At 45.7% G+C, this 14,864-nt stretch overlaps 2 protein-coding genes across 2 annotated transcripts in view; one reads left to right on the forward strand and one right to left on the reverse strand.

The window, feature by feature from the left end:
- UBE2A (ubiquitin-conjugating enzyme E2A) overlaps positions 1-3,889 on the forward strand; it is a 9,234-nt gene extending 5,345 nt beyond the window's left edge. The window contains exons 3-5 of the mRNA XM_009997220.1: positions 1,607-1,696; positions 2,661-2,749; positions 3,143-3,889. Of these exons, the coding sequence (XP_009995522.1) occupies positions 1,607-1,696; positions 2,661-2,749; positions 3,143-3,271 (308 nt within the window). The 3' untranslated portion in view covers positions 3,272-3,889. The remainder of the gene's footprint in view (positions 1-1,606; positions 1,697-2,660; positions 2,750-3,142) is intronic.
- A 3,410-nt stretch (positions 3,890-7,299) lies between these two features.
- NKRF (NFKB repressing factor) lies at positions 7,300-11,689 on the reverse strand. Its single transcript, XM_009997112.1, is given in 3 exon segments — positions 7,300-7,382; positions 7,384-9,251; positions 11,564-11,689. Coding segments are annotated over 3 exon segments (2,055 nt in total). The 5' UTR covers positions 11,678-11,689; the 3' UTR covers positions 7,300-7,309.
- Positions 11,690-14,864: the final 3,175 nt, after the last annotated feature.

The raw sequence follows: 14,864 nt of genomic DNA on the forward strand, positions 1-14,864 counted from the left end.
GAAGGGAAGGTAGCCCCAAGCTGATGTTTGCAGCTGGTAAAAGTTGTAACTTTTCCAGTGCTGGCTTTCAAACTGGCCTTGGATCTGGCTCTGTGCCTCTGGGTTAGCCAGAGTAAAGCTTGGAAGCCCCACTGCAGCCTTCCAGTAATTTGAACAATGTTAACGATACCACTCTTGTTCCTTTTGTTTTACAGTAGGATAGCGCTTTGGCTCTCTGCTTCTATGTTATTAGGCTGCTAATGAAAAATAAGCATGCAAGACCTTATTTTTAGGATGTTGAGGCTTCCTACTGCTGTGCAGAAAGCTCTGAAGCATCTGTACTCTGTCTTCCTATGCAAACTGGAACGTCAAATCAATGACCTTCATTTCTTGCAACTCAATGTTAGAATTTTTCTCCTTATAAAGAGTCTCTGGGAAATCCTGCTGGGCCTTACTGATCTAAAAAAAAATAATAGGTTGAAAAAATCTATTCTCTGGCTACCAGTTGTTGGCATATGTTTGCCAGCCAAATAAAGCAATACATTAATTATATTAGTGCTGGAAAGCTCCCTCACAGTAGGAAGCAAGGATGAGCTTTACATCTGAGCCCCTGAGTTTTAGTTTGGACACTGAGTTTTGGTGGGAGGTAAGCCTGTCACTGACAGGTAAGAATGCCTTTTCAAAAAAGGCATTCTCCTGGCAGCTTGTTACATCTGTTACTGTCAGGTGCATTCCTTTCACAGGAGACCTGAATGTTTATATGGAGGTGCTTCAGATACTTACGTATGGGTGTGTGCAGGAACTTAGGAGCTGCCTCCCAGATTCATTGGTCTGAGGTGATGGCTCACATGTTGTGAAGTGGAATGTGTTGAGTTCTTTAGTTACTGATCTGAATCAGTAGCAGTGCTTCTGCAGCTTGGTTGACAGATGTCTCACGATTGTCACAGCCTGAGGAGAAGGGCTAAAGGAACTTGTGTTGGTGCAGCCTGTTTAAATGATCAGATTGAGACTTAACTGCAGCATTTTCTGTTTCTGCTTAATCACTCTCAAAGACAGATTAGTTAGTGTGAAGTAAATTACCAGATTTTTGTTTTAAATTATCTGATTTGGATGCTGCTTTCAATTCTACTTTTCTGTAGTAAGACCATAACCTTACAGTTGTTGGAAAAAATGCATTTTCTTGAAATTTAAACAAGAAATGAATAAGAAGTTTCTTGTCATGGTAGCCTATTCTGGTCTCTAGGATTTATTAAATCATGGTCTGTTACACAGATGGTTATACACCCCCTTGTGTTGTTTTTACAGTGCACTGGGATTACGCTTTGTGGAAGAAAACCTCAAGGGCAGGTGTATTTCCTTACACAAACATTTTGACTGGGGTGGTGATTTTGGCAATAAATGTAAGTGACAGGAGATACTCTGGTACCAGTACTGTCTAGGACTTCAGAGTTAATTATTAATTCAAGAGAGAGCAGCAGAATCATTGCAGGACTGAGTAATTATTCCATATCCAACATGCATGTATAAGGGCAATAGCATCAGTTTGTGCTTGTGGAGGGATGCTACTTGCTGATCCCTTGTGTACATTCATTCAAATAAAGGTTACTTGTCTCTCTTTCCACTCCAGGAACGTTCAAACTTACAATAGAATTCACAGAAGAATATCCAAACAAGCCACCTACTGTTAGATTTGTCTCTAAAATGTTTCATCCAAATGGTAAGTCCTTACACAATGGTGTGTTGGTTTTTTTGTTTAAGTTGTTTATAATGCTGCAGAAAAAAGGTCTACTTATTTCCAAAGTTTCCACTATTTAATAAGGTAGCAAAATCCAGTGTGGTTCTGTGTAGTTTTGGCAAGGATGTACATGTGGGCAGTGAAACGAAAGGGGCGATAAAAGGAGCTTCTTCCTTTCAGGTGTTACAGCACAGTATTGAGACCTTCTTCTCTCAAAACTGTCTTGTGTAACCTTACAGAATAATATTTTGTACCTAAATAGCAGTGTCCTGGACTGCTGTTTACCTGTAGTGCACACACAGCATGCTGACACTGCTGCTCGCAGTTGTCTTGTATCACTTTGTTCCCAAAAACGTCTGTAAGAACCATACACCTTGAAATGTAGTGCTAGTTTCCTTCTACAGCCAGTGGTAGTAAGATGGTTTAATTGCCTTTCTTGGTAATTAAAGGCTGGAGATACATTCCTTGCTTTCAAACAAATACTAGTGTTGTGAAGAAATGCTGGAAACCTGCAGTGCAGCAAGTTAGCACGTGTGGGTAAAGTGCCCTGAGGGAGGGTTATTCTAAAGCTGCTGTGGGAAAGCTGTCTAGACACTGACTGTTGTAGGTACTTTCTGGGGAAGCCTTATGTGTAGACAGCTTTTTGCTTGCGTTCTTTATTTGGTTCACTTCTGGGTAGTTTCAGGTTTTTTTGCTTTAAAATCTATTTATGGTTTTCCATAGTGGTAGTTACAATGTCACAGAACAGCTGGATGTAGAAGAATAAGCAGGGGTTGAAGGTAAATATCTCAGGCAGCTGTCAGAAGCTTCACCTCCTCCTACCTTACAGGCTTGTTTGCTGGATTTAAGTCTGTCAGACACTGTTTTTGGGATCAGAGAATACTAGGAAAAAAATTAATAGCTGTATAACTTGTGTTTAAAGTCATTCTTCTTGAACCCTTTCTAGTTTATGCAGATGGTAGTATATGTCTGGATATTCTTCAGAATCGCTGGAGTCCTACCTATGATGTCTCCTCCATCTTAACATCCATACAGGTAAAAACAATTCTGCCTGCAAAGGCAGATTTAAATTAGAATGCTACAGCAAAACAGCTCAGGAAACACTTTAGTCCTCTCCTGAGAGCCAGGAGAGCAGCCATACCTTGTTCTTTGCTAAAGTGTGAGTCCTTCTCAGCTGCAAATGGACTGGCCAGTGACAGCAGGTGGCCACCCAAGGGACCATCCAGGGACTGCACTGTGGGCTGAGCAGCCACATGTGCTGCAGGAGTCAGCCTGGGAGCAGCTTCCAGTAACTCGGGGCTGCAGGCGTGCCATGTCCCTTACCTGTGTCTGGATCAACTGCTGTACTCCTTCCTAGGGATAGTTTTGAGTATGTTGGAAAACTCTGCATGCTTTTAAGTGCCTAAGAATGTTTTTCTCTTTGCACAGTCCCTATTGGATGAGCCAAATCCCAACAGCCCAGCAAACAGCCAGGCAGCTCAGCTATACCAAGAGAATAAGCGGGAATATGAAAAACGGGTTTCTGCAATAGTAGAACAGAGCTGGCGTGACTGTTGACCCAGGATGATGCAAATGAACACTCTGTTGAGGAAAATAAAGTGTCTGAGTCATCTTTTTCCTCCTAGCATTTACTTTGAAAGCAGAATAGCTGTTGTGCTGTTGCCACCCTCCCTTGCTGAAGCTTCTCCTTGGACATCAGAAAGCACCCACTTTGAAGTCAAAATGTTCTGTACTTGGGTTACTTGCAAAAGAGTTACTGATGCTGAATTCATTTTCTGTGGTCCCTCTCCAGTCTTAGGGCAGTATTGTGCATTTCTGTAGTGTACACTAAGCTTTTAATTGTAATTGTGTTATACACAGTGATGCTTATGTGTAGCTTGATAAAAGGGATGTTTATATACATACACATTTTTTAACTGATATTAACTAAAGTGCTGATCTGTCCAGGCTGGTCATTTTGGTTTAGACCCCCACTGCGTTTGTAAGTACTGAGTGAAGAAATAACCTCATTTCCCTTTTATATTGATTTATCATGGAAAAAAACCCCAACAACTCTTAAATTGATTCAAATTAAAATATTTAGTAAGACTGTGGAATGCTAGGTGCTTCTGTACTGCCCCTGCAAGATTTATGTATAGATATACATAAATCACTAAGGTTGTGGTACTTTGATCTTGGTTTAGGGTGAGAAACAACCCCTCTTTTATTTTAAAGGACATGCCTCTGGAGACTGTGTCAATGAGTTTCTATAGTCCAGTCACTGAGGCATTACTGGACAAAACCAGGTAGAGCTGTGGTACTCTGAGCAAAAGACCTTCCACATTAAGGAAGAATAAAACCTGAAGTGTTCCCGTGGTGGGAGTACTCTCCTTCAGTGTCTTTCTCCCACCCCTTATCTTTAGCCAAGAAAGATAAGTTCTTTGGGATCCAACTTTGCCTCATGACAAGAATGAATACAGAATGGGGTAGGCACTTGAGTCTTTGAAGTTTCTGCTCTTTGTAGATTACTGTGTGGTTTGTGTGAGCTACTGCTGCATGCTTGAGTTTCCCTTCAGTTTTATGAAAGTATTTTTTTCAACTCTGAAAAAAAAGAAACATTTATAAGTCCAGACTCACTTTTTTTGTAAGGCTAAGTTTGTACATTTGGATACAGTACCTTAAGCAGCAGTGTGGGATGAATCCTACAATTGTGTTGTCCACTGTTCCGGTGTCTTCTGTGTGCACATTGGTCTGTTAGTTGAGAAGTTTAACTTTGCACAAGTAACCCATGTAAGAAACTGTACATTTTTCAAAAGTTGTAAATAAAGTGTAACCTTAGTGCTTATTGTATAAATAGGCAACAGGTGTATAACTGTGGTTATTTGAACTGGGAGGGGAGGAGGCTGTTGTGGCCTCCAGCTCCAAGTAGGCTTTACCAGCAGGACCGTGGAATCCTTCCTGCCCTGCTGGGCAGTTGTTACACTGGGCTCCACGGTGCCCCTTGTACTGCAGGGATAACCCCCAGTCCTTCCAGCCAGAAGGAGGAGAGAGGCAGAGGAGGAAAGACAGGCCAGGGTCAACTGACTAGCAGAGAAAATGACATGGCTTAGCAAAAGCACATGTAAGAAGCTCAGCAGCTTGTGAGTGGACTGTTGACAAAACAAAATAATTCATAACTCATGATAGTTACATGCAATGTTAATTACTGCAACTTTCCTTTCTGCGAGCTATTTTAAGCTTTCTGGATGGACCAAGTTATTCTGCTGTCACAGAAGCCCTTGTATCAGTCCCTTGATTTTTATATGTCTTGCTAGGCACTAAAGAAAACAAAAGGATGAACTCTCAAGGCAGCCAGAAACAAGACCAGCCCAGAGCTGCACAAAAAAACCCAACCAAACCCCAACAAGCCAACCCCAAACCTCACCTTTGCACCCCTCTTAGGTAAGGCCTTCCTCCACTAACTGCACTTTAAACTCTCTGCTGGCTCTCCAGAAAGCTTTGGCTCCATAACCAGGGGAGCAGGAAGGGCTGGCAGTGCTTCAGACACCACCCAGTCAGTCACAGAATCAAGGAATTGTCATGGGTGGAAAAGAGCACTAAGATCAAGTGCAACCATCAACCTCACAGCCACCACACCCACCAAGCAGCAAGGCAGGGGACAGCCCCTGCACAGACAGCACATGGCAAAGGTGGCCAAGAATCACAGTTCTGATCCTGGGCAGGGAAAGCAACTGTCCTGCGTAGCTTGGGGCCAGACACCCACTCCTGGGGCAATGCCAGTACAACATTTAGCCAGCATCCCTATCCCAAAAGAGGCATTTCTCATCCCAAATGCTGCAGGGCTGCTCTCCCTGCTTCTCTTGGCAGCCCCAGGCTCTGAAGCCCTGCTGCATACCCGTTAGGGAGGGGGAGCTGCACTCCCGCTTGCAGGAATAGCTGCCTAGAAAGTACCAGGCTTCTTCCACTCCTACAGCACCATCTGCTAGAGCCCAGTATTCTTGAGCAGAATTTGGGAAGGACGGACTAGTGCACACAAGGAAAAACAAAACAACAAAACCAAGAAACACCCAACACATTTCGCTCATTAACTGCCAGCTCATTTTCTACAAAGCCAGCAGCAGCATGTTTCCCTGTGAAAAGTTCCATGTGCTGCAGCCCTCCAGGCTAGGAGGGAATGCTCACTCCCATCTTTCTGAGCCCATCTTACCTGCCAGGACAGCTGCTTCCTTGTCACACTGTGGGGATGAAAATGTCTCCAACTGCACATCACCAGCACATCCTGCTCCATCAGGTGCTGTCAGTCACCCTCTCTTCAGCACCAGGAGTATTTAAAAAGGAAACAGGCAGTGGGAAGAATGCTAGAGGATGATAAAAGACTGAGGGGCAAATACAAGCAGCAGAAAAACACAAACACGAGCCAACAGGAGCCCAGAGAAATACTTCCTTGGCCTGGTTTGGCACTAAAGCACCATAAGCTGGCCCTGCCACTGACAGGAAACACCCCACAGCTCCTGGCTCTTCCCAGGTCAATCCCTACCCTGTTTTCCAAGCATGAAGGCTCACAAGGCACAGCTGGCAGAAGGGCATAGGCAGAGGCTGGAGTCTTGGAGTCTGCTTCCCCAGGAGGTGAGCAGTGCTCGGGTGGCAGTGCCTGCTGGGCCTGGAGGGACTCACAGCTCTGGAGCATCTGGGAGCGGTTCCTGGTGACTCGCCCTGGACGCAGCAGGCACAGGTACAGTAACGGAGCAGAGACATCATGAGGCAGAGATTTGAGTCTGCTCAGGATTAAAGAGCTTAAATTCCAAGTAGAAAAATAAGTTATATAACAGTCCCCACAGACTACAGGAGCATCTTTGAGCGTGGGCTCGGCCTTTACCTCCAGTTTTTATATTTCACACCTCCCCGTGGTCTTGGCACATCTCCAGCAGTGAAGATGCACCAGCAGGATCCTGGTCTGACAGCAATACTTTAGGTGCATTCAGTAATTCTCAGAATGGGAGAATCAAGGTAGAAATCTGAATAAATCCGTGCTGTTGAACTGGTAGAGGACACCTCTCCACACAAATACTCAGCAGACAGAACCTCACTATCACTACTTCTCAGTAAGAAATGCAGTTTTCACAATTTTTTTACACAAAGTGTGTCAAATCCTGTTTTGTTCCAGAAATAAAACTTTATTGTCATTAATACCAACTTTACATAAAGGTTTATTCCTTCAGACTGCATTTCCTTTGCTTTTTTATGATTTTAATGTGTTTTTTTTTTAAAAAAAAAAAGACATTTTTTTTCCTTCCTTGATCAAGAAGAATAAGGGAATTATAATTGTACATGATGTTGAATTCATTCTTGTTGGACATGTGTTTTTGCTATTACAAAACTATTAAAATGTGAAGGAAGAAGTAATATCAAAGACACAGTAACAGCACTACTGCTTTTTGAGTTGTGCTAATACACATGAATAGAACTTGGTCAGTTCTAAATGTCTAACATTTTAGAAATTATATTAACGAAGTAAAAGACTTTAACGTTAATATAACCCACAAGAGAAATGCAGCATCTCTTTCTTTAATTGAATACCTAGGAAGCTCAGTCTCTGGTAAAATGGGACACCTCACCTCAGTTTGCCTGAGGCATAATGAGCTCATAATGCCCAACCTGGCCTTCTTGCTTCAGCTGGTCCAAAAGATCTGACCACCAAGTATCTGTTGTGGCCCTGCCCATGAGATTTACTTTTAAGACCATATTTTTGGGCAATCTGATGTATCTGCTTCCGCTCATCCGTGTTCAGTTCTCTAGAGAAAGTCAAGTCAATGTGGCTTTCTGAGCGTGCATAGTTTCGAATGATCTCTTCAATATCTCTCTTAGCGATTTTGTTCACCCTTTCTACATCAAGCCCAAGTCCCTCCCTTTTGAATTGCTCCTTCACTGAAATGGGCTCTCTGATTCCTTCACCAGCTTTCCCTAGGCCACCACCTGTCCAGCCCATCTTTCTTAAAATTTGATTCCCAATGTTATCTTCTTTGATCTTCTGTTTGAAAGCCTCTGCTGCCGATCGACCCCGAATCTCATTTCTGGAGATGACGTCCTCAACAGCTCCTTTCTTCAGGTTATTAACAACAGTTGGCTGAGTCTTTTTGAGGATTTTCACAGCTTCCTCTGCTGCCTCATGCTTGACAGATTTCTTCACTCCAACTGCTTCTGCAATAAATTCATCTTCCAGCATCACCTTGCATTTCCACCGCGTGCCCGTCATCCTTTCGAAGACGTACTCCACCGTCATCTTGTTGAACTGGGCGGTGTCATTCAGGGTACACACGGGATTGCTGGAGTTCTCATAAATCACCAGGTCCTTCAGGTCCTTCTTCCTTCCGGAGCCCCGTGATGAGCAGCCGACTTTCTGAACCTGGGTCACTTTGATGGCTGCTAGATTTGTCTGCATCTTCTGCAGAATTTTCAAGGCCTCCTCAGCTGCTGCGTGCTTGCTGGTCTTTTTGGTGCCAAACCCCTCGGCTAGGCAGTGATCCTGTAGATACACCTGACAACGCCACAAGCGGTTGGGCATTAATTCATATTTATACTCAACAGACATTTTGTTATATGAGGCAGAATTGTTAAGTATTCCTATTGCATCGCTGGCGTTCTCTGTGAGGACAAAACTAGTCCAGTGTTTGTTGGTGTTATTAGGACCTTTTGCAGCTTCAGAACCAGGCTGCACTGGGACACAGTCCCTGTTGGCAACTACAAACTCCTCATGGGGTTTGAGAGCAGGAGGGAAATCTGGGCGACTCAGGCCTGCCTCACACACCACCAAGTCTTCGTGATAGGTGTGCTTGAACTTCCGCTGAACAACTCTCACTTCCACAGACTTCTTCAGCAGCTTGACTGCCTGCTCTGCAGCCCGATCCCTGGATCCATTCTTGCTGCCGGCGTAACCGGTGGCCAGGTAGATGTTCTGGCATCGCACTTCACAAGCGAAGCCATCTGTTAGGAGCTTCTTGTTCTTGGGGAGGTCAGCAGGGGCAATCTCTTTTAGAGGAACATAAATATATTCAGGATTTGTCTTGCAAGCCTGAATTGAACGTGTCAAAAGATACGTAAAGTTAATTTTTTCAGTCCCAGTGTTTGCATCTGGGTTAGCAAGGTTTTTCCAGACAGCTGCTGACAGTTTCTCAATAAAACTCTGCTTCAGCATTATAGCTGATGGAGGGAAAGTCTCTGATGCAGACTGGGCAGTTGAAGGAGAAACAGAAACCTGCATCACGCTGCTTGTGGTAGAGTCCATGCTATTCACAGCCTTCTTGGCTGCTGCTGCCTGGCTTGCAAAGCCAAGCCCAGCTGAGCTGGAGAGCTGGAGATCCGCTTCCTGCACACTCACAAGAGAATTGGTGCAATTTTCAGCTGGCTGCATTATGCTGTCTGTGTTTGCCTCCTGGTTCACCTCCTGCATTTGGTTATCCAGAGAATCCTCCTTCTTGTCACCCTTCTCAGCACTGGTGACAAAGTGTATGGGTTCAAAACGTGGTCGCACCCGGAACCTGGGGGCCATCTTTTTGGGTGGCTCAGACATCTGCTCTGGCTCTGGACCTGCAGGGTGGAACAAAATTACAAGATTACCAATATGTGCTATTACAGGGAGGCAGTGTTTTCAGAGTGATCCCCAGGAGGAGCCTGCAGGCTCTGAACATAGGATCCCCACTTTTTAGCTGTGAACCTTCCAAAGACACTCACAATTGATCAGATAAAGCCATCCATTCTCTTACAGGTCACCACAGTGGTATTTCCAGCTCCAAAACTACCATACAAAAATCTCTACATACTCAGTTATATGGATTTTAGATCCCAGTCACTTGCTCTGCCCCCCAACATTGCCCACCAAACCTATCCAGTCGTTTCTCAAGTTAATCCATTCAAAGCTACTAAAACAAGTCAAAGCTAGGGCCAGTAGTAAGATAGAACATCAGAGCTGGACTAGAGTCTCAGCTCCAACTCTGCTGCTGGGCTGCAGGTAGACCTCTTTTTTTTTTTATCCATAAGAAATGCAAATGAGGCAGAATATCCTGATATGCACAGCTACTGCAGAAAACGAGAATCAAACAGCTGATAAGCAAATACCTTACACCTAAGAGAAGGTTATACAAGACATGTCCTGTGAACGAGTTAGTCCCACAGGCTGAAGAGGTTCATGGTGTAACTTCATCAGCAGAACAAAAGGCCACCTCGGTGCCTAGGAACAAGCTGCCTAACCCAATGCCAATGTGTCCAACTGTAATATAGGTCAGGGAACACATCTGTCTAGACACCACACTACCATAATGTATTTACCATAGCCTAGCTCACTGCAGATGAAAAATCACTTTCCATACAGCATAAGTAGGCCTTCATACTTAAATCAGGTGACAAGGTGTTAAATCCTTTGGTCACCAGATGTGACAAGTTATGGCAAGGTTTAAGTTTCTTGCCCAGCCTGGTATTTTGATGATTGCACTGCAGCAACATCTAATGGCTCCCAGCAGCCTAACAGCTCTTTATGCTGTCTGTGTTAACATGCAATAGATAACCCATCCCCTGCTGCCTGGGAGACAGGCAAAACATGGGAGAAAAGCAGGATTTTTCTCAGTTTTGCAGGTGGCCTGTGGAAGCTCAGAAAGATTTCTGGGTGTCAAGGTAAAGGAAGACAGGTTGGCAGAGCTGGGATTACAACCCAGGCAAAAAATGTTTTACCATAGCCTAGCTCACTGCAGATGAAAAATCACTTTCCATACAGCATAAGTAGGCCTTCATACTTAAATCAGGTGACAAGGTGTTAAATCCTTTGGTCACCAGATGTGACAAGTTATGGCAAGGTTTAAGTTTCTTGCCCAGCCTGGTATTTTGATGATTGCACTGCAGCAACATCTAATGGCTCCCAGCAGCCTAACAGCTCTTTATGCTGTCTGTGTTAACATGCAATAGATAACCCATCCCCTGCTGCCTGGGAGACAGGCAAAACATGGGAGAAAAGCAGGATTTTTCTCAGTTTTGCAGGTGGCCTGTGGAAGCTCAGAAAGATTTCTGGGTGTCAAGGTAAAGGAAGACAGGTTGGCAGAGCTGGGATTACAACCCAGGCAAGAGGAGTCCTGTGCTGTGTGAGCATTCATGCCTTAAACAGCCAAACTACCAAGGACTGCCTCACAAAGCAAGAGCCTGTCTGCTTGCACCCCCTGCCCGCTCCTGCAGCCGTGAACCATTCCCTGCTCCTCCCTCTGTACAGAGGGCAGGGAGCTCTGGAGCTGCTGCACAGGAACCGGCAGATGGAGCCACCAAACTGCCAGCCCTCCCTCCCTGCTTCACTTCTGCCACTGGAAAAGTTACAACACAGACCCCTTAGACTGTGGGACTGAGCTGACATATGCAGGACTCTTTCAGGCTCATTAGGGAGAAAAAATCCTCAAATAACCCCAATACCACCACCCAGTGCTCTAGGTAGGTCATAACTAAATCAATAAGCTGAACTCCACATCTTCATGCAAATGTACAATCTCTTCTCAGGTCAGAACATGACCCCTCACCACAGTCAAGAAGGGCAGACAGATACTTAATTACACAGATTCAATTCCCTAACGCTATCACTACGGAAAATCAATTACCTGGTAATTTCACTGAAAAATTATACTTTCTAAGCAAAAAGAGAACCCTGCATTAATTACGTACAGCCCACAGCATGGCAGAGGGGCAGAAAGGGCTGCAGTCTAGCAGAAGACATCACAGTTGCCTCTCAGATTTGGCTGTGCTGGCTCTCCGAGGCAGCCTGTTGTGCTTTGCTCTCCCCATGCTCCTCCCAATGCCCCCCAACCAGCCTAGGGAAGGGCATCTCCTCTGGCAGAGGCAGACATACTCACTGTCAGATGGAGAGTGGGATCTCTTGTTCTTCCTGCCAGGGACCAACTCATACGACCTCATTTCCCCAATATCGATGCCTTCAGCCATCTTGAGAACCTTCTCCATGACCTGCAAGCCGTATCTGCGTGGGGTCAACAGCAAACCATGTTAGAACTGGGCCCACAGGGCAACAGCCACACATGCACACATACAAGCTTTTATTGTGTAAAATAAGAACTAAAGCTGCCTGAGCCACAGCACCTGGTGCAAGGGTGACCCTCCCCCTGACTTTGCTGGGTATGAGCACAGGAGTGACCACCAGCCAGCTCACATGGGCAGGCAGCCAGCACACCAGCTGTTGAGCTACCTGGCTCTAAGTGAACCTCTTTGTGAGTAACAAACTGTGCAGCCACCAAACCCACGGTGTTTTAAACTTTAAATACAGTAACTGTTGAAATATAACATTAGGCAAAGCTGCTAGGAACAGTAAGGAACACAGGGGTGTGGAGAAGTCTCTGTTGGCACCTTCAGTGAACTAAGCACAGGAGCAGCAGCCCAGACCACATGTCACCAGTGCTGGGATGGCCCATGTCGGATGGCAGGGCACAGCTCAGCCCTTATCGACCACCCTCATTTCTAGCTTGGTAGCTGTAACTGACAGGCTTTAAATCTCCAAGCCATGACAGAGCTGAGGTGCAACCCCTGACCCCATGGCAGTGTCCTCACAGTTCCACGGGCAGGACACGCACTGCACAGCCCCATCCCTCTCGGCATTACATCCCCCCCCATCTAAGTTTTCCACTGCTCCAGGAACTGTCATAGGTTTTCAGGCCATTTGCATGGCTGAAACTGAACAAGAAAAAAACCCAAACCTTTCTATCCAAGGACAACCTACAAGCATGGCATGAAAACTAGCATCTGACAGCTTCACACTGCAGTTCAGAATGGACAAAAGGCCATCTTGTTCCTGTGCCATAGTGTGCTCACCTTCCAAAGTCAAAAAACATCAGTTCACTGCCCATGGACAGGAGTCCACAACTGACCCAACAGCTAGTGCTGCAATAACTTGCAAACATGACTGTCCCCAGCGCTCTGGAAGTCTACTCACTCTCCACTCAGGGAATGCCCTTCCCACTCCTGATTTAGAGGGCCAGACAGAAATTAAATCCATTTAAATTACTGGGTGAAAACTCTGAACACACACTCCTGCAGTCCCTGCTTCACCTGCAGGTACCCAGCCCAGCTCAGCCTCCAGCAGAGGAGCACCAGAACCCTGCATGGGAAGATGCCAAGATGGATCAAAGGGTGGCTGGCAGTGGTGTTATCCTCATCCTCCCACAGCCAGAAGAGAGAGGGGTGGGAATCTCTATTCCTTCCTCTGGCTTACAGAGAGAAGTGTAACCTGTGATGGGAACATGACAGATGATTCCATTTCTCAGCAGGGCAGGGCAGGAGAACAGTGCTAGATCTGGTATGAGCGCGTAACTTTCCCTCACAAAGGATGGAGATGTTTGGAGATCAGATTTCTGCCCGGGGGAAGATCCAGTCCTAACACGTGTTTGTCTAACCTGGCCTTTGGAATCTCCAGTTGTGGAGGCTGCACGTGGAGGCAGAGGAACCCCAGGCCTCCAACATAAAACCAAAGCCTCCCTGGTGTGACTTAAATCCTGATCCCCGTAGCTCTAGAGCATAACACAGAGTTTCCCCACATCCCCTCTGCCTTTTGTAGCCACTTTTAAAATACCTGAGAACATGTGCAACTTCTCTAATCCACCCCTAAACTAAATGAATCCTGTTACTTAACTCCTTCCTCACAGACCACGATTTCTAAGCCTTCTGGACATTCTCCACATAATCCCTCAGCAGAACACTCAGGTTTCATCAGCAAAGACTCCAATTTGCATTTACTCTGACAATCAGGTTGTCTTTGACTAGCAAGTGATTGTTACAACACAAAAACCAACCAACAAACCAACCAAAACCCACCCAAAAAAAACCCCAAACCAACCAACAAACTTAAAACAACAAAAATCCCCCAAGCTTTGTAGTTATTCACTTGATACAGCAACAACAGCTCTTCCCAAGAAGCAAAAGGCAGCTTCCAGAGAAAGGTGTGGGCTCCCTGCCTTCCCCAGACAGCTCTGGGCAAAGCTGCTCTCCAACAGCCCGGGGGTGTGTTCATGTCCCTGCACAACACAAGCTCTGGGGAAACATCCTCGATGAAAACGGCTCCACACTGCATCGTGCCTAACCCATTGCTCCTGCCTCCCCTGAGAGCTGCAGGTAAGGATGATCATCGAGGGAAGTATGTGCACTTACAGGCTTAAATGGCATCGGTTTTTAGGATCTGAGATCTTGCCACATAATCCTTATCAGCACCCTGTAACCGTGTTACTGCACTGACTCCTGAAAGCAGCACCACAGAGAGGGCTGCACCATTAAGACACCACATAAACACATTAAGATGAGATAATGGACCAGAGAGACTCTGGCATAAGAAGATATGGGGAATTTTAACACACTATTCCAGCTTTGGAATTTGAAGCTGTTTCAAAACTATGTTCTACATTTAAAGTTGTTGATTTCGGTCTATACAAATGACACTAAATATTTCCCAACAGGGCTCTGGGACAGCAACATAAACAAAAGTCAGGCTTTACGCCTGCCCTCCAGTGTTTATAAGCTCCTCTGTCACCGCACAACTTGCTCAAGTTAGTCGTTAAGCAGTTGCTTCTGTCTTTAAAGCCTGATGCCCATTTAAAAATAATCACATCAAAAGTGTCAGTCAGGACATGACTGATGTTTCAGCAGATCTCCACAGCCTTGCCCATTAGGGTATGGTGGTTTCTGCATGTTAACAGTCATCTCGATGATGACGAGAAACCTCTTCCATTCACCGGGCCTATTTCCCTCAAGAAAATTTAGCTTTAAGGGAATAGCACAGGCTGCTTTTTGCTTAGAGGGAAACTTCTCACATCACAAAGCTCAACACCACATGACTAACGAGTCCTCAGGGGTGGGACATCAAGAACTACTTCTAAAAGACAAGCACTTTTTCAGCAACTTTCTCCCCTCGTCTCACAAACACTCGAGCAAAGACAACTCTCCAGGATCCAAAGGTCTCCTGCACCGACCCCTTCCATCCCGGCTGCTCTGGTGCTACTGGTTAAAAGGCCGCGGCGGCCCGAGATCCGGCCGAGCAGCCCCGGGACCCCGCAGAGCCGGGGGGAGCCCAGGCAGCCCGGCCCGGCTGCGGGAGGCGGCTTCTCACTTCTACCGCAACTCCTGCCAGCACAGCGGGCCGCTCCCGGTG

Source organism: Chaetura pelagica, unplaced genomic scaffold (genome assembly GCF_000747805.2).
Source record: "Chaetura pelagica isolate M959 unplaced genomic scaffold, ChaPel_1.0 scaffold344, whole genome shotgun sequence".
Classification (NCBI taxonomy): Eukaryota; Metazoa; Chordata; class Aves; order Apodiformes; family Apodidae; genus Chaetura; species Chaetura pelagica.